The 25,048-nt window shown below is 39.8% G+C and overlaps 1 protein-coding gene across 2 annotated transcripts in view; it reads left to right on the top strand.

Annotated features, from left to right (window-relative positions):
- Positions 1-13,826: 13,826 nt before the first annotated feature.
- The window catches only part of LOC150085566 (reticulocalbin-2), a 95,099-nt gene continuing 83,877 nt past the window's right edge, over positions 13,827-25,048 (top strand). The window contains exon 1 of one of the 2 annotated variants that reach the window (XM_090374113.1): positions 13,827-14,190. In XM_090374113.1, the coding sequence (XP_090230239.1) occupies positions 13,980-14,190 (211 nt within the window). In that variant the 5' untranslated portion in view covers positions 13,827-13,979. The remainder of the gene's footprint in view (positions 14,191-25,048) is intronic. The other variant, XM_090374112.1, reaches the window with a different exon arrangement.

Here is a 25,048-nt window from a genome sequence, read left to right as displayed (position 1 = left end):
TATATATATATATTTTTTTTTTTTAAATCTTTTTTTGGGGATATCTAGTGCTAGATGTGTGTTCTCTAGTCAGGTTGCTGTTTGCTGCACAAAACCTGAGTTTTTGAGACAGAGAGAGAGATCAAAAACTATGCAGTTCTGGCTTCATACCTGATTAATTCTGCCACGTTAAAGGGCCAAAGGCCGGTATAAATTTCTTGCGTCTTGACGGAATTCGAACTTAGGCATTTTCTTTCAGGGGTGGGAAAGCAATGATTATAACGACTGCGCTACCTGTCAGGAAAGAATACACTGCTCGACAAAATTAACAGAAACACGCAGAAATTATGGTGTAACTTGTGGAACTTGCGATGAAGCGAGACAAAAATTTCGTGTACCATAGATTAAAGATGAAATGAAGAGACAGCGAGAAACTTCGGACATGTATAAGGGACATATATCAGCGTTGTATAAGAATTATCAAAAGGTCACATTACAGAAGTCGATACAACTATGCTCGAAAATAATCTGCGAGGTAGCACAGTGGTAACATCACCGAACTCCCCACACCGGGTGGAAAAGGCCCGGATTTGAATCCCGTCGATGACACGAGGAACTTTAGTGGGCTTTTTTCACTCTGTGGCTGAGTTAGTCGGTCTCAGGCGTAGATGGCAAAGTTTTTCCCCCAGAAAATGGAGTTTTTTCGTCCAGCAAATAGGCAAATCGACCAGAGAACACACGCAATTTACAGACAAAAGAAATATGGGTAGATGTAATCATTTACAGGGGACCCTAATATCATAATTTTTATTCTCGAAAATATGGTCACATGATATCAGAACGGCGTATGATCCCCTCCAACGGCTAAACAGGCCTGACAGCTGTAAACCATGTTTGATATAAGGGTGCCTATAAGATTCTGCAGAAACAAATCCTATTCTTCCAACAGCGCCGATCTTAGCTGACCAAGTGATCGAATAGTTGGCTGTCAGTGCTACACCCAAGGTATCCCGCACATGTTCGATCGGACTTAAGTCTCGTGATCGTGCTGGCCATGGTCACGTTTGGGTTTCGCGGATACCCACAGAACGTAATGTACCAGAGTGTGTCATACCAGATGTGAAAATTGGCGAAGGTGCTGTCCCCAACCCCTGGCTCTTACCTCATAGTTGAGCTTAGGCCATTGATTGCCGTTCCTAGGACAATCAATGCCATGTGCTAAACTGATATTATAGTCAATTATGTTCTTTGTTATTCTACTCTGGTTTGGAAAACTTAAGGACAAAACACTATTTCTAAAGGTTACAATCACAAAATCAAACGAAACAGTCTGTGGCCATTTGCATAATTGTGGCTGTTCAGTAGAAAGCTGGTGCACATGTAAAAATCTGAATCGTGATGAGAGGGCTCACATAAACAGATAAAAGCAGCAAAAGAGTGTGGAGGAGTTCAGCAGTTACGTACAAATTACCAAATGGTGAGCACGATTGTTACAGACGTTCGATTGGTTCCATACAGTGCTACAGACAACGAAATGGCCAGTAGACAACACCTGGATGACTTTACCAGGGTTCAAATAATCGGAAAGCTCGAGGAAGGTCGAAGTACGAGGAGTGTGGCTGCAGAGTTCGGTATCGCCCATAGCATCATCTCACACGCGTGGTCGGCCTTCAGAACGAGAGATACAGCTATTCGAAGGACCAGTAGTGGTCGACCACGAAAAACAACGCCCAGTGATGACCACTATATACTTCTACAGGGCAAGAGGGAGCAACACCAGGCAGCGAGATCCATTGAAAACCAGCTGGACAGGAGCACAGGACGCAGAATATCGCGGTTTACTGTAGTCAGGAGACTCCACTAAGGTGGACTATTTGCCCAACGGTCAGTACGCTGTGTCCCTTTAAAATCCGCCCATCGGAGACACCATTTACAGTGGTGCATCGAACACAAGGACTGGACAGCAGCGCAATGGGGTAAGGTACTCTTTACTGATGAGAATAGATTCAATCTCGGCAGCGATTCTGGACATCAGTTAATCTGGTGAGAGGTTGGCACATGGTATCACCACGCACACAATCATGAAGGATCGATATGGCGGTCGAGTTGTTCTCGTCTGGGGAGGCGTTATCTTGGATGGACGAACACAACTCCAGATATTGGAAGGCGGTACTGTAACCGGTGCATGCTACTGTACTAAGATAATCCTCCCCCATGTGCGTCTGTTCCGAGGTGCCACTCGCCCCGAGTTCGTGTTTATGGATGATAACGCCACACCCCAATACACTGCAGCTGTTGACATACTTTTGGAAAGTGAGGACATTGTTCGTATGGATTGGCCTGCCCGTTCAATCGATCTAAATCCCATCGAATACATAAGGGACGCTATGGGGAGACGTCTTGCAGCAATGTTCACCAGCTGAAGATGGCGCTGATGAAGAATGGACGATGTTACCGCAAGAACTTATCAACAACATTGTTCTAAGTATGGACAGGCGGTGCAAATCCTGCATCGACATTAGGGGTAGCCATATCTCCTACTGAGGCCACCTGTTCCCTTTGTTCCATTTTTGGCAGTAATGCATCTGTATCATGGCAGCCAGTGCTATGTTGCCATTTTTGAATAAAGTCCCTCTGTACTGTTTTGTTTCCGTTGTTGTGTCGGTGTTGTTTCCTTCATCATTTCTGTACCTCACGAGGTTCCTTTGGTATGCTTTTCCCATATCCAGGCCACTCCTATGAGAAGCTACAGGCGAAAACCTGACTGGTCCTTAAGTTTTGCACACCAGTGTACGTTGGTAGTATGCGGAGGTTTTTTTCTGTTAATTGCCAATACTGCTGCTACTAATACATGATAATAACACATGTATTAGTAGTAGTAGTAATAGTAGTCAGCGGCGTAACTAGGGTGAGGCAGGTGGGGCACGTGCCCTGGGCACGTGCAATTGAAGTTTAGTCCCTGACCTTCAATTGCCACTTCTTAGCCCATCTGCCCAAAATTTCTAGATCCCGTTGCAGTAGCACACTGCCATTACTCTCATTAACAACCCTTTGTATCATCTGCAAATTTCGACACTAAGCCTGATATACCTTCATCAATATCATTGATAAATATACAAAACTACAGTGGACCCAAAACCGAACACTGTAGGACTCCACTAATAACATTAGTCCACGAAGAGTAGAACCCATTGATTACCACACTCTCTCTTCTCCCACTCAACCATACTTTTATCCATTGTAGCAACTTATCCTTAATACCATTCTGCTCCATTTTGTACAATAGTCTTTCATGCGCAACAGTGTCAAAAGCTTTCCTGAAATCCAAATATATGATATCAAAATTATTTTTTACATCCAGTTCCTTTATAACCACATCATAATATCCTATCAAATTTATCAGACAAGACTTTCCCTTAACAAACCGATGCTGTGTCTGAATTATTGCTGCAGTCTTGTCTAGATGATCCTGCAATGCATCTTTAGCCAGTGACTCCATTATTTTACCGGAACAGAAGTTAAACTAACTGGTCTGTAATTACTCGTGTCACCCTTCGATCCCCCTTTGTGTGTTGGGAATACATTTGCACATCGTGGGGATGGATTAAGTAAATCCCACATCAGTGTGATCACTGCCACCTAGTGGTTCCTTTATCTGCAAATTCTTAATACTGTACAAGAATGATCACTGCTGATAACCAGATCAAGAGTATTACCCTCTCTGGTTGCCTCTCGAACATGCTACTGCAGAAAACAATCATCCAGTAAATCCACAAAAGTCTTACTAGTGTGTGAGTGGCCCACCCACAAGTTCTAGTCAATATCTGGGAAGTTAAAATCCCCCATTATAAGACATTCTGATTTACTTGCCCTCTCTATTTCTCTGTACAAAAAATTACTATATTAGGGCTACCCGTAAATGATTACATTAACCCGTATTCGTGTCTGTAAATTGCGTGTGTTCTCTGGTCGATTTGCTGGACGAAAAAACTTCAGTTTCTGAAGGAAAAAACCTTGCTATCTACGCCTGAGACCGACTAACTCAGCCACGGAGTGAAAAAAGCCCACTAAAGTTCCTCGCGTCATCAATGGGATTCGAACCCGGGCCTTTTCCACCCGGTGTGCGGAGGACGGTGACGATACTACTGTGCCACCCACGCAGACCTATTTCTCTGTACATAGTGACATAGTGTTTTTTGACAAGCGGCACCGGTGCTTTCGCACAACTCCGCATTTGAATCTCTTGTGAAGTAAGACAGTACAGTACTGTCAAGGCCAGATAGCATATGTTAGTGTATGTTCATGTTTGCTTAGTGCGGGTTATGTTGTTCATCTGGCCGCTTAGCCTAGGGTCCGTGGAACACCACAGACCACTAGTTACCGTCACTGGCACTGGGAGCCGGACCAGGTATGTGGGAAGAGAACTCTGGCTGACCGACCCTGGGGTTAGCCTGAGCTTCCCAGGGAGAGCCAAAAAAAAAATAATAATAATAATAATAAAAATAATAATAATAATAAAAAATAATAAAAATAATATATAAAATAAAAAAAATAATAAATAAATAAAAAAAAATTGTTTTTTTTTTTCTTTTTTTCTTCTCTTTCTTTTTGAAATAGGAGAAGGGGTGAGAGATTGAGGTGAAGAAAGAAGGTAAGCAGAAGAAAGAGGGTGAGGTACGGAGGGCTCCCCCCCAAAGGGGGAAGCCCACCCTACCTCAGGAAGAAGAGAAAAGATTGTGAGGTCAAATGACCCACAAAGTCAGATTGCCTAATAGCATGACCCTGCATTTGATGTCAAATGCCAGTCCCACTCCCAGAGGAGTATTTATATGAGTTCCTACACAAGTAGGAAAATCAGATATTGTCCTACACCTTGAAGAGAGGAGGTGCCGGCAAGTGAGTGGGTGCCACATTGGGCAAGGGGCCCAGTGTCAGCAATTTAATCTTCTTCATCCAAGGGTGACTTCTGGGCAATGAGCAGTGTCCCACACTGGGTAGAGGACTTGGATAACCTTCTCTTAGGGGATGAGAGGAGGCACATGGATTCATGAAGCTCGAGGATTGCTTGGAGTTCTTGTGTCTATTGTAGAAAAGTCCTTTTTGGGTTCGTGGGTTTGTCAGATAGCTTCCTTTGTGAATGTCGAGAGATTCCTGTTAGGTCAGGATAAAGATCAATATCCTGTTTGCGTTTTCTATGATTCGATTCAGAATATGTTCTGTGAATTGAGTTTTGGGTTCATTATAAGATGGGGATGCGTTGAACAGTTTGCTGTAGGTGAATTTGACGCATTTCAAATGCAGTCTGGGCAAAAGTAGTGAAGGCTTTGTAGTTGGTTTCGTCAATTATGTAGAGATGTTCCTGCCCACTGGGTATATTTCCAGTTCTGGTAATTAGGAGACTTCTGGGTAAATCATAAAGAGGGCAATTATACATGAGATGAATCCAGTCTTCATTGTCGCCGCATGTGCAGAGAGGAGAATCGGTGAGACCCAGGGCATGCAGCTTGGCCCGAAACGATCCTTGACCAGTGAGGAAGAACGAGACGTGAAGGCCTGGTGAGTACCATGGAGGAGGTTTTGGTGCAGTTATCATAACTTGTGGAAGAAATCTTTTAGTTGTTTCACCTTTGGTTTTTTGCTCCCAAGATCTTTGCCAATGTTGGAAGAGCTTACAGTAAATCTGTTTCATTTCGCTTTTTGGATCATTAGCTAGATCGAGTGTTATATCCAGAATGATGGTGGGAATTCCTCTCTTTATGCGGTATGGCCGCGACAAATAACCTCCAGGTCCAGTGGAAGAGTACCTGCTAAGACCTGCAGGGCAGGATTACTGACTGTGCGGCAAGCTCTAGTCACAGTGAGTAGGATATTGCGTTGAATTGTATGTAGCTTTGCTTTATTACGGGCAATGATGGCACGAGGGAACCATATGGCTGCACCATAGCACACAGCTGGTAAGAAGATGGTTTTGTAACGTAGCATGAGAGTCCTCCTCTTCAAACCCCAGTCTGCTCTGCTAATTCTTACGATCATGGCAGTATAACGACGTATTTTGTTGGAGAGGTAATTAAGATGAAGTAAGAATGTTAATCGGGAGTCAAAGGTTACTCATAGATATCTTAGTTTTGTTTTGAGTTGCAATGTCTGCCCAGAGATTTTAATTTGGGGCGGTCTTCTTATGTCCAAGGATCCTTTGAGGAGGATAGTCTTCGTTTTTTCCCCAGAGATGACTAACTTGTGGTTGTTTGCCCAATTTTGGAGGATCGTTAAGGCAGGGGAGGCAATTTGCTCAAGCTGAGTTCTAGAATCAACTTTGATAAGGAGGATGAGGTCATCTGCATAGGCTATGCAGTCCACAGGACCTAGATCCATAAGAAGGAATTCATCTAGTATCAAGTTGCTCACATCTGGTGAGTATGGGCTTGGCAAACCCAGGGTCCTGAGCTGGATATCATCATTCTTCTCTTTCTTGGTGGTTCCTTTCTACTTCTCTCTCTCTCTCTCTCTCTCTCTCTCTCTCTCTCTCTCTCTCTCTCTCTCTCTCTCTCTCTCAGGGTAACTCGGGAATTTTTTTTTTTTTTTTTTGGCTGGTGCAGCATAAGCCTCAGGCTTCCTTGTACCATATGGCTAATAATAATAATAATAATAATAATAAGTAGGGCCCAAGAACTGAGCCCTGTGGACACCCTCTAACAACTGGTCGGGAGGTTTTCTGAAAATTTGTTTGAACAGTTACTGAGCGGTTGAAGAGGTAGTTCTAGAGACAGCGGTAGAGGTTGAGTGGAATATTGAGTTGACGTAATCTCCTGAGAATGCTGGGCCACCAGATGGAATCAAAGGCACCAGCAAAGTCAATGGAGATAGCCAGTAGATATTTTTCTGTGGTTGAGTTTGCTGTGTTGAGGAGATTGTTCATAGCGTCTTCAGTGGAGCATTCTGGCTTAAAACCATACTGCTTTGGAGAGTCTAAGTTGGCTGTCTGGTAGTAGGTGGATAATCTGGATTGAAACAGCCGCTCCATTACCTTTCCCAAGACCGGGAGAAGAGCAGTGGGGTGGTAAGATTTGGGTAGAGTAGGATCTTTATCTGGACCTTTTAGGATGAGTCGAAGCACAGCCTGTTTCCAAGAATCAGGGAAAATTCCTTTCGCAAGGCATTTGTTGAATAGTGCTAATATGTGGTTTGGAAGATGTGTTGCTGCTTTCTTGGTGACCTCAGCCTCAATATTATCATGACCAGGGCATTTATTTATTTTTGTTCTGTCAAGTGCTTTGTTCATTTCCTCAGAGGTGAAAGGAGGTTCTATTTTATTGTTGGAGAAGGCCTGGTTGTCTTGTTTAATTTGCTTTTGTTCATCATTGAGGGGACTCTCATCAGTCTGAAGTAGGGCATTCAGAATATTATTCATGGATTCAGCCCATGTGTGTGTTGGATTGTCATCAGGAGTCAGGGTTGCATTTAACATCTCTCCCCTGGGCAGCTTGTTCATAACAATGCGATAAACGACCTCCCAAGGATCTGCGTTTCCAGTAGTTGTCACAAGGTTCTGCCAAGACACTTTCTTTTTCTGCCTAATGAGGCTTGTGTAGTCGTTATGATATCTTCTATATGCTTCCCGTAGAGCCTGGACCTCAGCAGGAGTGCCTAGCTCTCTGGAAGGCTTTTCGGGCAGTGTGGACTTGGCGCCTTAGGTTTTCTAGTTCCCTGCACCACCAAGGGACTGTTTTTAGGTGTTTCTGACCTTTTTTTCATGGTTCTCTCACATGCTTGTTGGATTGTGCTTGTTAGGAGGGAGAGGTGCTCCTGTGGATCAAGATGGTTTAGTTGGGATGTATCCATTTGTAGCTTTGATTTTATATTGTCCTTGAAGGCATTCCAATCAGCTGTTTTGGTGGAGTATCTGATGATATCGTGGTATATGGGAGGTGTGCTATCAAGTTGTCTCGATAGATGGAAGGAGATGGCCCTGTGGTCTGAGGTGGTCCAGGCCTCAGGAACCATCCATGATGAGAACTTTTGTGCTATGGACCGTGTGGCGAGGGTAACGTCAATGTTGCTTTCCCACAGGGTATTGGTGAAGGTAGAAAGGTGATGTGGTTTGTTAAGGACCTCAAATGGAGAAGATGAAAAGAAATCTTCTAACCGCTGTCCATACATTTTTTTTTCCATTTCCATTTATTTGTACACACAATTCTTTACATTTTATATACAAGAACTTACAGAGAATATATATATACAATTTTATATACATTAGCATTATCATTCTCATTATACCTATATTATATATGAACACGTGTGTGTGTGTGTGTGTGTGTGTGTGTGTGTGTTTTACCTGTATCAAGGGTGGCTCCTAGGCCTTAGCCCATCTCCACCTTGCACGTCTGTGGTGGTGCAAAAACTCAGCAAGCTTTTTATCGCTTGTGTATGTCCACCTTGCCACCAGGGAGCAGCCAACACCCAGGCAGCCGCTGCCTGCCCCCAGGCACAAGCATCCAAGCCTGGGTCTACTATTACCTTTAGTGCCATGGGCACAAATCCCACACCCACCGGAGATAGTGCAATACCGGTGGGTGCCAATCGCTGTCCATACAGTTGTTCATTGTACTCATCCGACCGGGCTAGCCGGGTAGGTAAAGTGGCTGTCTGGCAAACCAAAGGTCGCGGGTTCGATTCCCGCCTCGGGCTGGATATCACGATGGTGCCGAACAACCGGTTGGATGGATATCCCGGCCACGATACACGAAGGAAGCAAGAAAAAACTGTATTGATCACAGCATACGAAATAAATTCGAGTCATTAGGCCTATTTTTGCTTTCGCAGTGTTTAGGTCACACCAAACTGACTCAACAGTGCACTGTTCATCTATATCAACTGGATGCACTTCTTTTGATTTTATGTTTTTCTTAATTAACAGCATAACACCTCCTCCCTTCCTATCCTGTCTATCCTTTCTGTACACATTGTACTCCCCAAATTCCAATTCTGCATTCCTAATATCAATGTGACACCACGTCTCTGATATCCCAACAATATCCGCCTTTAATATCTTGACCAACACTTCAAATTCATCAAATTTATTTACTATACTTCTAGCATTGGTATACATGCAAGCATACATGGACCTATTCCTATTCCTAGTTACCTGGACACATCTCATATACCCACCTGTTTCGCGAGACTGCCATCAGTCCCTGAAACCCCCAGCACCCCTCGCTCCAGGTCGTTACTTATTCTAATAGAAGTACTGCAAGAATCACCTTCACCTCTGCCTGCGACTACTTTTAACCTTTTAGTCTGTGAATCCTCCCAAGCTAGCAGTTTTCCAACCCAACTAACACTGCCTCGATAACATCAGCAAATATCATTGCACCCCTTTCTATTTACGTGTATCCCGTCCCTGTAGAAGCAGTCTCTCCTGTTAACAAGCACAGATCACGCTGAAAAAAATTCTACCCCTTGAGGCTTGCACATTTCCTCCAGAGCCGAATTGATTGACAAGGCTCTCATTATGCACTCCCTCCTATCGTGTCTGGGCAGAATTGGAGATACTTTCAAATTTAACCCTGAATCACGACTTTTTTGCAACATTGACCTGTACTTGTTAAGTAAATCTGGAGATCTCCTACTCTTAATGTCATTGGTGCCATCGTGTACAACAATATCACCTTTTGTGCCCTTAAAAGATGATATATGCTTTACAACGTACAATTAGTATAATCATCGTCAACACCACACTGGAAAGAAAAGACCTGAATTCGAATCCTGCCAACGAACTAGGAATTTTTATGGGTCTTTTTCTCAATGTGGCTGACTTAGTTGATCTTAGACGAAGTACAATGATTTTTGGCCACTTAAACTCAGGTTTTCATCCAGTAAATAAAAATCAACTGCCAAACGCACGCAATTTACAAACCTAATATATACTGTGCAATATAACCTTAGTTGCTGATATACAACTAAAATCCTACAAAGTCAACAACTTGAAAATCTCCAAAAACAAACATACCGTTGGAATTTAACAAAAATGACAGATACCCACCATCTGTGTGTCAGCTTTATTTGTTAATTGGTTATTCGTCGCATCAATTGCTGTGCCTATAGTGCGCCAAACTGACAGAAATTGGAATTAAACAAATTACATTCGTGGTAGAATTAACCAAATCAATGAAATACAGTAAAAAAAATTGGGTTTAGCGACTCCGAACGAGACGTCATCATAGAATGACACATTAACATTCGGTCTGTTTGTTTCATTCCAGCAAAATTACAACAGCCTTTATCAACGTTGGCTGACGTGATCGTTGAATAGAAACGTTATGCTGTTACTGTAGCCGGGATGTTCAGGTACTCCACAATAACGTAAAAAGAGGTTTATCTCAAACTGATTTCGCATAGATCTGGTCTGTCCTTAATCAAACACTATTAACCAGAAGTTCAGGGAAGCCACAAGAAGTGATATTGCTATAAGGATGATGAATATATAGACTGAATATATACAGTCCAAACATCTTTGCACGCAATGCACAGCACACATTCCACATGGGCATTGTCACCGTGCGTTTCGAGTGTATGGAGTTTTGTCACGGTATGGGCCGATGGCGCGCTTGTTTTGGGGGACTTTCTCTCAAAGGCGCAAATATGATATTTGAAGTTTTATAATTTTAAAACATCAACTATGAATTGTTTGCTCCAGTCACTAAATTAGTTAGACAGGTTCTGAGAATGCACAGTTGACTACTTTATTTGTAGTAATAAAGGCTGTAATGTACAATTACAGCCTTTATTACAACCCAAGGTTACAAAAGTAGTCCATTTGGGAGAGTAATTTTCATCTTTTATGCATTGGCTCTCTGCAGGACCATTACGTTTATGCCTAAATAAGTTAAAAAAATTGACTATGGCTCATGACACCTCCTACATTAATTGCATCATCATTGAAATTAAGTGAATATTAGAACACAGTCCATCCATTAGAATACAGTTCATCCGTCCAGACTGTATTAGAACACAGTTCATCCGTCCAGACTGTATTAGAACACAGTCCATCCATATTGAGGCTATAAAATTAGTGTTTCTAGCAGCACTAGTTGCAATTTTTACCCAGGTTCCTCTGTAGGGCCGTGTAATGATATTTCTTCTAGAGCTGATGCATGGATATTTTGTCTAGGGTTGACTGATGAATGAATATTTTGTCTAAGGTTCACTACTGCATAAATATTTTCTCGGGGCTCACAAATATATAAATTTATGTATGGCCAGGGTGTGATGCCAATTCGTTACCGAGGGGCTCGCTCAAGAAGAATTTCATCCCTAGATAAAATATTTTGTTAAATTTTATGAAACTGATTTTTTTTAACAAGGGGGCCCAAAAGTTCCCCAAGGAATTTAACAAGGGACTGTTCCAAACTCCTCCAGATTTCGCTCTTGCACACCACTGCTCTTGGCTCACTGAAACCTGAACACAGTACTGTACTGAAGAATACCTATTATTTTGCTTTTTGCTATAACAAAAGATAGGATCTCCAAAACTAATCACGTACATTAGTCGCAAGATACTAGTACTTGTTCCTAAAGCAACACTAAGAGAAACGCCTCAAAATTTGTCCCAATCACTGTAGAAGACCTGAAAGTTGCAACTTAGTTGTAACTCTCAGACAGGGGCACTGCAAGGGGGTAGGCGATGTAAGCGTCGCTTATGGGAGGCAGTTCAAGAGGGCGCCAGAATTTTTTTCGATATTGTTTTCTGATTGGTTAACGCTTATCAGTATTCAACATTTAGGGGGACAAATTTTCATTCATTATCATTATTATTATTAGCTATATGGTGCAAGGAAGCCTGAGGCTTATGCTGCACCAGCCAAAAAAAAAAAAATTCCCAAGTTACAATGAGAGAGAGAGAGAGAGAGAGAGAGAGAGAGAGAGAGAGAGAGAGAAGGGAATCACCAAGAAAGAGAAGAATGGTGATATCCAGCTCAGAACCCTGGGTGTGCCAAGCCCATACTCACCAGATGTGAGTTATTCTGCTTACTGGCGGCACATAGGAACACAGCGCTACTGCTCTCAGGACTTCGGTCGATAGTCAAACTAAGACTTTTCTAAATACTCTTGGAGAGCAACGAAACAGCTACACTAGCCACAAAGTCATATACGAATAGTGCTACCATTCTCACCTAAGCGGACCGTCCCAGATCTTTTTCCCATCTTTCCACTGGAACCGAATATGTGTATCCTTCCATTCTTCTTTTCTGAACTTTCCATTTGAAACGTAACACTTGATTCTGAATTTCATATTATATATGATAAACAAATAGATAAATTCCACAGACTATAAACAAAAGTTTATACTCTGTATGATCCGCAAGGAAAGCAGTTGAAAAGTACATATTTTAACTGTGTTTAGTGCAACAGATATATCAATGTAACAGTTAACAGTGGGCGGTCCCCTCGGAGAGAGAGAAAAAAAAAAAAACTATTTATTAGGGTAACCGGAAAGTTATTTTATCTACCCATGTATGCTGTGTCTTTAAATTGCGTGTGTCCTCTGGTCGATTTGACTGCCTTGTTTGACGAAAAACCCTGGTACCGGGGTTAAAAACCCTGTTGTCTATGCCTGAGACCGACTAACTCAACCGCGGATTGAAAAATGTCCATAAAAGTTCCTTGCGCCATCGACTGGATTCGAACCCGGACCTTTTCCACCCGGTGTGGGGATGGCGGTGACAGAACCCCTCGGTTAGCAAAACTCCAACCCATAACTTATGCCTATATATCAGGAATTGTTCCAGAATAAATGTAAGCTTTAGATAGTCTTCTTTTTTTTTTAGGTAGTCTGGCCCGTGGCGCACATATTTTTAGAAGCCCTAAAATAACTTTGTGAAGCCTCCTGGACCAATATTAATTGTATGGTTATTCTACCTCTATTTTTGAGGTAGAATAACCATAAGTGACCATGGGGAACTAGCGCAAATGAGCCATAGTAAATTCGGCCTTACCCAGGATCACAGACAACCCGATGCGAGATTTTATTTTTTCTTTGTTATATCACCCATATTGCCTGAGGCAACAGCAATTCAACTTTAATAATATTCAGATAATATTTCAAAAGTAATAATAAATTAACAAATTCAGATCCATTTAACCAGGTGCATGATGCTTTTCTTCTTATTATTATTATTCCAAAAAACAAATGTTGAACGAACTGCGTAAATTGGATATTTTTGCCGCCAACCTTGAAATGCTTAATTATCTGCGTATATTCATTGGTTTTACTGTTTCTCGTTTCATTCGTATTTATTAGAAATAATTTTTTAACTTCACATTATTCATAGATAAATTCGTATTTATTATAGCTTCATAAGTATTTCTTTCAAATTTTTATTCAAATATCGTTGCCGTTGTGTATAAGTTGTATAATCACAGTATAATGCTTACACTGTTCTTTATAATAAACTGGACAGAATAATCTACTGTGTAATGAATAGATGATGCCACTGTTTTTAAATGCCATTCTTACTCAGCTGAAATTTTTTACCCCCTTCTCTTTTTAACTTATGCTTGTTACGCCCCCATACAAAAACTTATTCGTTAAGAATAACGCCTAGTTTTATACAGTCACTTCTGGGTGTAAACATCTCTTAGTGATAGAAAATATCGGTATGATAACCTTTAAAGTTCAATGAAACCTTGTTTTTTCTATAAATATTGCTTTTCTTGGGTTTTGTTAAGAGTCCATGCTTCTTAGAAACTATCTGTGATCTATTAGAACGGCTGTCGAGCGACATTTACATCCCTCATCAGTGTTGATAAAAATAGCTTGCGTTTTTTTTTTTTTTTTCTTTCATCACATTCTGTGAAGAGAAATATTTTCTTTATAACTGATAGTGTTTATACATGCGAACTTCTAAATTTTATATTGGGAACTTGTCCGGTCCAATTTATGATTATCGTGGAGTTTAGTGATCCGTGTACGGTAAATTAGTCATTATCGAATAAGTGTAGTCATGAAAAATATGCTTCCATTATTGTGTATTACTTCTCTTATTTTTATTCTGGAACCATTTGTTGGATGCGGACCTCATGGTCATACTCATAAAACTTCCAAAGATGAACTGACTAAAGAAAGACTGGAGGATGGTGTCGTGAATCCCCGTGATCATTCTCATTTCAAGGATGGAGATCACCGCACTGAATTCGATCACGAAGCAATACTTGGTAAGTAAGTTTATCAGAGGAAGCAGTTAAGAAATTAATAAATAAAATATGATTCCATTGTTTATTTATGTAATTCTTGTAATAGGACGAGACAGCCTTTATTAATGTCATTTTACACACAAGATGCATATGCTGTCATAATAATTATGGTAAACTGTCAAAATTAACCTTTACACAAATCTGGATAGACAGTTTTCTAATAGTAGTTATTATTATAATTAGCCATATGGTGCAAGGAAGCCTAAGGCTTTTGCTGCACCAGTCAAAAAAATAAAAAATATATTGAGTTACCCTGTGTGTGTGTGTGAGAGAGAGAGAGAGAGAGAGAGAGAGAGAGAGTGAACGAACGAACAATCACCAAGAAAGAGAAGAATGATGATATCCAGCTCCGGACCCTGGGTGTGCCAAGCCCATACTCACCAGATGTGAGCCCTTGGGTTGTTTTACTGGGGTTATCAGTTCCATCCCAGTTTTTTAAATGGCAGTTGTAATGATTTGGGATTAACTAAAATGTGGAAATTTTTATAATTTGCCAAAATGAAAACAAAAATCCAAGGCAATTACCAGCAATCTTTTTTTAATACACTTAACTATTCAGAGAGAAACAGTAGTTTCACTAAACTGAATAATTGCTGGAAAAAACTGCTATTTCTGGCCAACCATCCTTTAAGAAAAACATGACCTGTTTTCTCTAGAAACATTTTTATGTATTTTATAAATTTATTTCCAAAATGCTATATGATGCTCTATTCAGGGCCAAGCTAGTGGGACATGACTGATGACCCTGTTAAACCTGAGTTATATTTTTGGGTTTAGACCTTTTTTGTTGTTCACTTTTGACCTTATCTACTATCCATTTCTATTTTACCACCTCCTGAATTAGTATGTTTTCAAGGGGGAATGAAAGTTTCGTTCTCTTTTATATAATCTATATTTCACTTCTTTTAGAATAACTGCTGGACATTAACCCTTCTACTTTTGTGCATATTAGTCACTGATTATGGTAAAAACACCAACCTGAAAGTGTTTTTATCAGATCACTATGGAACTAAAACTTCTTACTCTGTACATTATAAGATATACAATACTTGGTTATAGATGCTCATGTGCAAGCTATGGTGTCACTCAGCAGTCGTATTTTAGCAATTTGCTTACCTTTTTTTTTATGTGCATTATCCCATAAATTTTCTATTACATCACACACACACACACACACACACAGACATGTAAAATGCAAATTGAAATATGTAAACTCATCATCATTCTACTCTTCCATTTGGCAAGATTCAAGAGATTGTCAATCTCTTGAATCTTGCATCATTTGTTCATAACGCTGAAAGCCTGTGTTTTCCTTTAGGCATTGAAGCCATTCTCTTTTGGGTCTTCCTGGTGGTCTCTTATCTCCAATTCTTCCAGTCAGTACTACATTAGGCAGCCTGTGTTGTTTCATCCAGTTCACATGTCCAAACCACTGAAGTTGTTTTTTTTTTGTAGATCTGCTCTATTATTCTGCATTCAAAATTTAGATCTCTCGTTACTTGTTCATTAGTTTTATGTTCTCTTCAATGTGTTTTATTGATTTTCCTTAGACATCTCATTTCAAATGACATTATTTTTTGCCTTTCTTTTTTATTTATTCTTCAATTCTCTGATCCATAAGTTGCTGTGGGTATGATGACAATTTCATATAGTTTAATTTTTAAACTATTTGAGATTTTATTGCTCTTCCATATGTTTTTGAGTTTGTTCATGTTTGTCCATCCGATGTTCAGTCTGTGATTAATTTGGTCAATATTACTTAGGTTTCCAGTTATTAGAGAGCCCAGGTATACAAATTTTTGTACTTGTTCTATTTGTTGATTTTGGATGTTTATGCCTTCTATGTTTTTTCCGATTTGCATTACTTTGGTTTTATTTATATTATTTCCATAATTGTTGCTTGCTTTATCGATGTTTGTTAGTATTTCATTTAGTTGTTCTTTGGTTTCTGTTAAAATCACAATATCATCTGCATATTTTATGTGGTTTATATTTTTTCCATTTATTATTGTGCCTCTTTTTTCTTCAATTGATTTCATTAGTTCTTCTAGGTAGATATTAAATAGATATGGAGATAAAGGGCATCCCTGCATGACTCCTTTCTCTATTTCAAATTTCTTTGTTTTAAGGTTGTTGAATTTTACTTTTGCTCTTGTCGAAATTGTTTACAAACATGATTATTTCATGATCAAGTGGGATATTTTGTAGTTGCTTCCTTAAATTTTCTCTGTTTACAGAGTCAAATGCCTGCTTGAAATCTGTGAAGCACAGATAGAGGTTTCTTCTTATTCCAATATTTTTCTGCAATGATGTTTAGTTTGAATATTTGGTCTGTTGTTCATCTGTCTTTTCTAAATCCTGCTTGTTCTTCCCCTATTGCTTCTTCATATGTTCTAAGTATCCTATTTTTTAAGATCCTTATAAATATTTTATATACAGCAATACCTCGCTTAGCACGGCTTCAATCAGCATGGGTTTCACTATAACACAGTTTTCAGTTAAGTTTAAGTCAAAAATTTACTCTACATATTAAAACTCATTCAATAGCCTAGACATGTATTCTACGTATATGCTGCATTGTCGTAGCCTAGGAATTCATACATACATGCTGCAGTGCCAACTCTATTGTCTCACATGCGCCAATATCTCCCCTCAGGCAGTAAGCAGCAATGTGCAACAATGTTCAGTATTCTTAATTCCATCCTGATGAGATGACATTGATAGCTTTCAAACTTTTCATTTCACAATTTATTTTTTACCTGTTTAAATACAATCAAAAATATATTTGCATCTTGGCTAAAAATCACTGCCAACAATGTGTTCTGTTTGGGCATGTTTTGCCCCATTTGGTAAATGATTTCACTGGTTTTGAATTGCAAATTCAGACAATTGCCGAAGACATTGTGAAGATTGGAAAAGACCTGGGATTTGAAACTTTGAACGCTGCCAATGTATGTGACTGCACTGACTCACAAGCAAAACTCCATGGGCTCACATCTAGTGAGTATGGACTTGGCACACCCAGGGTCCTGAGCTGGATATCATCATTCTTCTCTTTCTTGGTGATTCCCTTCTACTTTATTATTATTATTATTATTATTATTATTAGCTATATGGTTCAAGGAAGCATGAGGCTTATACTGCACCAGCCAAAAAAAAAAAAATTCCCCAGTTACCCTAAGAGAGAGAGAGAGAGAGAAAGAAAAGTAAAAGGAAATCACCAAGAAGGAGAAGAATGATGATATCCAGCTCAGGACCCTGGGTGTGCCAAACCCATACTCACAAGATGTGAGCCCCTGGGGTTTCTCTCTCTCTCTCTCTCTCAGGGTAACTCGGGAATTTTTTTTTGGCTGGTGTAGCATAAGCCTCAGGCTTCCTTGCACCCTATAGCTAATAATAATAAAATGATGCAACTCTCCTTGAAATTGACGAGCAAACTGCATATGAAGAAGAGAAAAACAATTCTGAAGTAGCACCAAAAGAATTTTCAACACAAGAATTGAAGAAAGTTTTTTTTTGAGCGGGGGGGGGCGGGGGTTGACATGGCCTGTGACGGTATTATGAATGGAGATCTGGCTGTTCACTGTAGCATCAAGATATGGCAAATTTTACAAGATGAGTCGATGCTAAGAATTATATGCCGAGAAATGAAGGGACGACTTCACCAGACTTTATTACTGAAATACCTAAATAAACAATAAAGCTTTTTTCTCCTTTGTCATGATGTAATAAAATGTTTGCAATATTTTTAATTTCAAATCCTTTTAATTGGCTATCAAGTACAAATTGTATATAGATTTATTATAATTTGTTTATAGCCTGTTTCTGTGGCATCCAATTAAAATCCATTATTTATTTATTTATTTCGTATGATGTGATCAATACACGAAGGAACCAGTTTTTTCTTGCTTCCTTCGTGTATCGTGGCCAGGATATCCAACCAACCGGTTGGTTCGGCACCATCGTGATATCCAGCCCGAAGCGGGAATCGAACCCGCAACATTTGGGTTGCCAGCCAGGCACTTTACCTACCCGGCTAGCCCGGTCGGCAAAATCCATTATAATTATACCTCAATTAGCATGGTTTCACATAACACAGAACAGTTTTGGTACCAATTATTAGTGCTATGTGCAGGGTATTGCTATATATGGTTTAAAAGGGTAATGGGTCTATAATTCTGACAGTTTTCTTAGCATTAGCATTAGTAGAGGCATTTGATGCAAGAAAGCAAGCTTATGCAGCATCAGCCAAAAAAAAAAAAAAAACCACTTCCACTTCACCCCTCTGTTCGTTCAAAATACCTGTCCAGCTGAGCCTTAAACTTATTTAGGCTATCAACTTCCACGACAAGGGATGGAAGTCTGTTCCACCAACCAACCACTCGCTGGCTAAAGGCAAATTTCCGCACGTCTATCCTACATCTGTCTTTCCTCAATTTGAATTTATGCCCTCTCAGGTGATTATTCTGAGCGAGAGAAAGAATCCCATCAGCATTGAGCATGCTCAAACCATTCAATGCTTTATACACCTCTATCAGATCACCTCGCTGGTGCCTAGTCTCCAGACACTGGAATTTGCAAAACTTAAGCCTTTCTTCGTAAGAGCACCCCTTTGTTCCATTCACTAATCTTGTTGCCCTTCTCTGTACTCGTTCCAGCAGCTCTACATCCTTTTGAAATGAGGCCTCCAGACCTGTATACAGCACTCTAGGTGTGGCCTGACCGTTGCTTTATACAAGGGAATAATCACCTCCTTATCCCTGCTAGAAAAATTCCTATATATCATTGAGAATACACCATGAGCTACTCTTGCCGCCCGTCTGCACTGCTCAGAGAACTTCATAACTGCCTGCACAACCACCCCCAGGTCCCTTTCATTCTCTACCACTGTCAGTGTAGTACCACAGAGTTGATACGTTGCTCTGGGGTTGCTGTTTCCCATGTGTAGTACTTTACATTTGTCAATGTTAAACTTCATTTGCCACCTCTCAGCCCATCTGCTCAACCTTTCCAGATCCTGTTGCAGCAGCATAGTGTCAGTAGTGTCCTTGACAACCCTGCCTACCTTTGTATCGTCTGCAAACTTCGACATTAAGCTTGATATACCATCATCAATATCATTTATGAATACAGAAAACAATAATGGACCCAACGCTGAGCCCTGAGGGACTCCACTAATAACATTAGTCCACGATGAGCAGTGTCCATTGATTACCACTCTCTGTCTTCTCCCCCTCAGCCACCCCTTTATCCACAGCAGCAATTTGCCTCCAATGTCACACTGCTCCAGTTTGTGCCGCAGTCTTCCATGTGCAACAGTATCAAAAGCCTTTCTAAGATCCAAGTATATAATATCAAAGTTATTCCCTGCATCCAGTTCTTTTGTGACTGCATCATAGTATCCAATCAAGTTGGTCAGGCAAGACTTCCCCTTAACAAAACCATGCTGTGTCTGAGCTATAACTGAAGTCTTGTCTAAATGATCCTGCAGTGCTTCTTTAACTAGTGCCTCCATGAATTTTCATGGAACAGAAGTTAAACTCACAGGTCTATAATTGCTTGTGTCAGCCTTTGATCCTCCTTTGTGAATTGGGGTCACATTTGCACATCTCCAGTCTGCGGGTACCCCCCATGAGTCCAAGGAAGCTCTCATAATTATGGCTAAGGGTTTGCTTACTTCCTCTGCTGCCTCCTTTAATATAACTGGATAGATCCCATCCACCCCAGGTGCCTTTCTTGTGTTTATCTTCAACAGTTTCTCCTCCACTTTACTCTCAGTTATTACAAGATTCTCTAGCTTACTGCTAGAGTTGAATACACCCCTGGCTTTCCCCTCGCTAAATAACTCCTCATGTGTAAATGTCAATGCAAAATATTCGTTTAGTTTGTTAGCTACCTGAGCAGGATCATCAACAGTTGACCCATCGATATCAAGTGGACCAATCTGATTCATCCCCTTCCTTCTAGAGTTTACATAAATAAAGAACTCTTTGCTGTTTTTCTTTGCATCCCTTGCCAAAGATTTCTCGTACTCTTCCTTCGCCTGCCTAACCGCCTTTGTAACTTGGTTACAGATCAACTTGTATCTATCATAGGCTTCTGTGTCGTGTTAATTTGTATGTATCCCATGCATGTTTCTTCTCTGCCATATGCCTCATCAGTTCATCTGACATCCATTTAGGCCTTGAACCTTGAACAATATTTCTTAGTTGGTATGTAAAGCCTAGTAGCTTCCAAGATAAGTTCTTTGAATGCTTCCCATTTTGCATTTGCTGTTGGTAACATCATCAGTTGGTCCCACTGTATAGAATTGAAATACTGTCTCAGTCCATCGTAGTCGCCTTTACAAAAGCAATAACCCTTCCCTTTACCCCTAATGGTAGTTACCTCTTTGAGTAAATCCCACTTCAGCACACTGTGATCACTGCCACCTAGTGGTTCATTTATCTGCAGGTTCTTAATGCATGAAGAATCACTGCTGATAATCAAATCAAGAGTATTCCTCCCTCTAGTTGCCTCCCGAACATGTTGATGTAGAAAACAATCATCCAATAAATCCACAAAAGCCCTGCTAGTGTGTGAGTGACCAGCCCCCAAACTCCAGTCAATATCTGGGAAATTAAAATCTCCCATTATAAGACTCTCTGATTTACTGGCCCACTCTATTTCCCTGTACAGTTTCTTATTATACTCATCAGAGTCATTAGGCCTATAGCACACTCCTACTCTCAATTTTGATCTCCCAATGCTTATGTCACACCAAACTGACTCGACACTGCACTGTCCAGCGATGTCCACTGGCTTCACTTCCCCTGGATTTTATGTATTTCTTAACTAATAGCATAAACCCTCCTCCCTTCCTATCCAGTCTATCCTTTCTGTAGACATTGTACTCACCAAATTCCAGTTCTGCATTCCTTATATCTGTGTGACACCAAGTCTCTGATATCCCAACAATATCTGCCTTTGATGTTTTGAGCAATTCCTCAAATTCATCAAATTTATTTACTAAACTCCTAGCATTGGTGTACACGCAGGTATACATGCACCTGTTCTTTTTCTTAGCTACCCTAACACAACCCATGTGTTTACTTGTACCCCAATGATTCCCAGCAGTCTCTGAAATATCCTGAATCTTGTTTTTCAGGCTTCTGCTCATTCCAGTAGAATCAGTGCAAGAATCTCTTTCACCTCTGCCAGTGGCTGCTGTTAATCTATTTTTCTTTGTATCCCCCCAAGCTAGCAGTTTTCCGACCCACCTAACACTGCCTTGATAGCATCAGCAAATATTCTTGCACCCTTTCTATTTAAGTGTATCCCATCCCTGTAGAAGCAGTCTCTCCTGTTAACAAGTAAAGTCCAGGCTGAAAAAAATTCTACCCCTTGAGCCTTGCACAGTCTTTCCAGGGCCGAATTGATCAACAAGGCTCTCATCATATACTCCCTCCTATCGTGTCTGGGCAGAATTGCAGACACTTTCAAATTCAACCCTGTTTCACGGCTTTTTTTCAACAGTGACCTGTACTTGTTAAGCAATTCTGCCGGTCTCCTACTCTTGATATCATTAGTGCCAACGTGTACAACTATATCACCTTTTGTGCCCTTAAAAGGTGATATCTGCTCTACAACATCATCAACCTTTGCCCCTGGCAGACATACCCTGGTCCTGTTCCACCTATCCTTTTTACAAAGCATGTTCCCTGTTTCCCTGACAATAGAGTCACCAACAACTACTAGTTCCTTTGGGACCAGCGCATTTTGCCTTGGGGGTTGCCGCTGTGTTTCACGATGACCAAGTGCAAGGTCTGGCATTGATGTGGGCAGCTGAGAGCTTGATGGGCCCCTCAATTTAGTTTCTTCGAGGGCATCCACCCTGTCCTTCAAGCTCTCATATAGGCCCATAAGAACGCTGAGTTGTTGCCTGATTTCGATACACTCCTTGCATCGCGCACACACAAAGACATCCCCTATGGCAATATCATGTCCCGTACCTGAATGCTCCACAAACATCATGCGAGCTGTGCATTTTAGAAGGCTGTGATTCAGAAGGCAACTGCCCCCCTCAGTTCTCCTCTGAGCCACAGCACTTCCATTAGCTTGAGCCTTTTGTTTTGCTGCTCTGGTCTGAGTCATGATTACTTTTAATTTAAATAAAATTTCAATTTCAGTTTATAACCCTAACTTATCTCCCAACACAGTTATAATGGTATATATATTTTTTAGTGTCAAGTATTAACTATCTCCGAGTTCCCTTTATATAATTTCCGTATCAGTTATGTATTAATTAATTATGTTACGTTTGTAATCTAAGTCGGTATATGTATTTAGTTAAAGTGCAATTTAAATGCCAACGAAGTTCAACAAGTTTAATAAATTTTACCGATCGCTGAAAATATTATAACCTATACTATATTAATGCTATCTAGGTTCGATATATAACGATCGTATGACAAAGAAAAAGGCGGGAATTTACGAATGGTAATCTATGGACACTTAAGTATTAATTAACTTTCAAATCTCACTGTCTCGATTCAGAATAAACTAACGATCCTTACTAGGTCTATAAGCTACTTACAAAAAATAATTTGATGTAAAAAATATTCAATAATGATATTCAAGATATTCAAGAAATTCAATAATGATTCAAGAAATTCAATATTCAATTCAATTCAATTTGTGTATAGGTACTATTATTCCACTTTTCCAGTCTTCTGGTGTATCACCTGTAAATAAAATTAGATTAAACAATTGTGCAAGATGTTTTAACATTGCATCGCCTCCGAATTTCCATAGTTCTGTTTGGATACCATCATTTCTGGCTGCTGTTGTTGTTTTCGGCTTTTTTAGGAACATTAGCAACTAAGGCCATATTGCTCTGGGGATATGTGGTGGTCATTTGACCTTTCCACATCCTCCATATTTGGTGGTCACAGGCTCGAACCCCGGTCTAATCTTCTTGATTAGACCTGGCTACAGAGGCACCTTTTTCATTCTTCATTTGGCTAATTGCTTTCTGAACTTCTTTTGTTATCGAGGGTGCTTTATCTCTTCTATTATCTAAGGCAAGAGTGTTTTTTCCTTCCCCTTTGAACCGGGTTTGGTAATATTCTTTCTTTCAATTTTTTTAATTTCTTGCATGTCTCCTGTTTTTGTATTGTTTTTATTTTTCATCGTCAGTGTTTTCGGGACGTATGTTTTAGAAAGTTCCTTTATAACCCGGTAAGTTGTTTTAGAGTCATGACATTTATTTGCCTCTTCGAACTGCTTTGCTTTATCTTCCACCCATATCCTTTTAACAGCTTTACATAGGTTGTCTATTTTGTTTTTTAGGGTTTTGTATTTTTCCCTTTTTTCTTCACTATTTTCTTTGTTTAAGAGGTTTTTCATTTGTCTTTTTTCCGTCCATACATCTAAAATTTCTGCTGTAATCCAAGGATTGCTTGGTTTTGGTTTTGTTCCCAAGGTTTCTAAAGGCTGCATCTTTAGTCATTTGTTTAGTGTTCTCCCATATATTTTCCACAGATGATGAATAGTTTATATCTTTTAATTTTTCTTGTAGTGTTTTCCCATAAATTTCCTTTATTTTGTCTCCTTCAAATCGTGATATATTTAATGTTGCTCTATTGTTCTTTGGCTTTGTATTTTTAAATTTCCCTTTAATTGTTTCTGCTAGCAGATCATGGCCGGTGTCAAAATCTATACTTCTAAGATAACCATGCTAGCAAAATGGCAGATCAGGTAAGAAGCAAAAGTAAGGAAAACCACCATACTATAACTCTGGCAATAAAAGATGGACAGAGGGGATGGTGAAACAAAACTAAGGATAAGGGCATTGTAGAATGAATACATTTCTAATTTGGGAATAAAAGCCATGAACAAGAATTTAACAGCACCCTCTTGGTGTCACCAAGGCTGAATTATATATTTCAAAAGATTCTGTAAAGGGAATGGAAACATGCCTTAACAATATGATAATACAATGAAGGAATAATAAATTAAAATAGAATGCCATTGAGCTTCATGAGAATCAGTGGTCAGTCTTACACCTCCCTTAACTGATTAGTCTCCTCCACATTTGCATCATACTACATAATTTTTAGTACTTTATGAAGAATTGTGAATAGCTTTTGATGCTTGTTGAGTAAAGCTTATAATAGAATATCACACTGCAAAATAATTAGGCCACTTGGTTAAGAACATGCATAGTACTTTATTTAGTAACATGTAGCAAATTTCATTTCCTTCTGTATTTGCATCCATTTAATTGCAGAGGCCTAACATTGCTATCTAGAAGGAAGACACTATAACACTAGAATGAGAATATTGCAGCTTAGAATATCTACTAAGCAGTGCATGGCATTTTGAGAGTCATTGATCATGCGGCTTCTGCTGCTACTCATAAGCTTTAGTTCATTGTAAAGAAGTGGAATAGTGTATGGAAGAAGTCATCAGCATTCTGTGAATGTAAGCAAGAGTTCAGAAAAATTGACATTACTATAATTCTGTATTATAGAAAAACTATAACCAACGAATTCCATTGTTGGGACTTATAATAATCAAAAAAGCCATTGAAATCAATAAAAAAAACTAGGCAGAGATCTTTCGTTCAAGGTTAGCATCGGATGGTTGGACAAATTTAAATTTTCAATGGTATTCGACAGTTGTTGATCCAGGATGAGAAGCTAAGTGCCGTTAGTGCAGCAATTTCTGTTTATTGTGAAAAACTACAGAAGGAAATAGCTGCTCAAAGTTTGGTTAAAGACCAAATATACAACTGTGATGAGACTGGCCTTAATTCGAAGGCACTACCTCAAAAGAC

This window comes from Mastigoproctus giganteus, chromosome 5 (assembly GCF_048544385.1).
Source record: "Mastigoproctus giganteus isolate SK-2022 chromosome 5, ASM4854438v1, whole genome shotgun sequence".
NCBI lineage: Eukaryota > Metazoa > Arthropoda > Arachnida > Uropygi > Thelyphonidae > Mastigoproctus > Mastigoproctus giganteus.
Note: the sequence above shows the minus strand (reverse complement) of the source record. Positions and strands in the feature narration are given on the sequence as shown.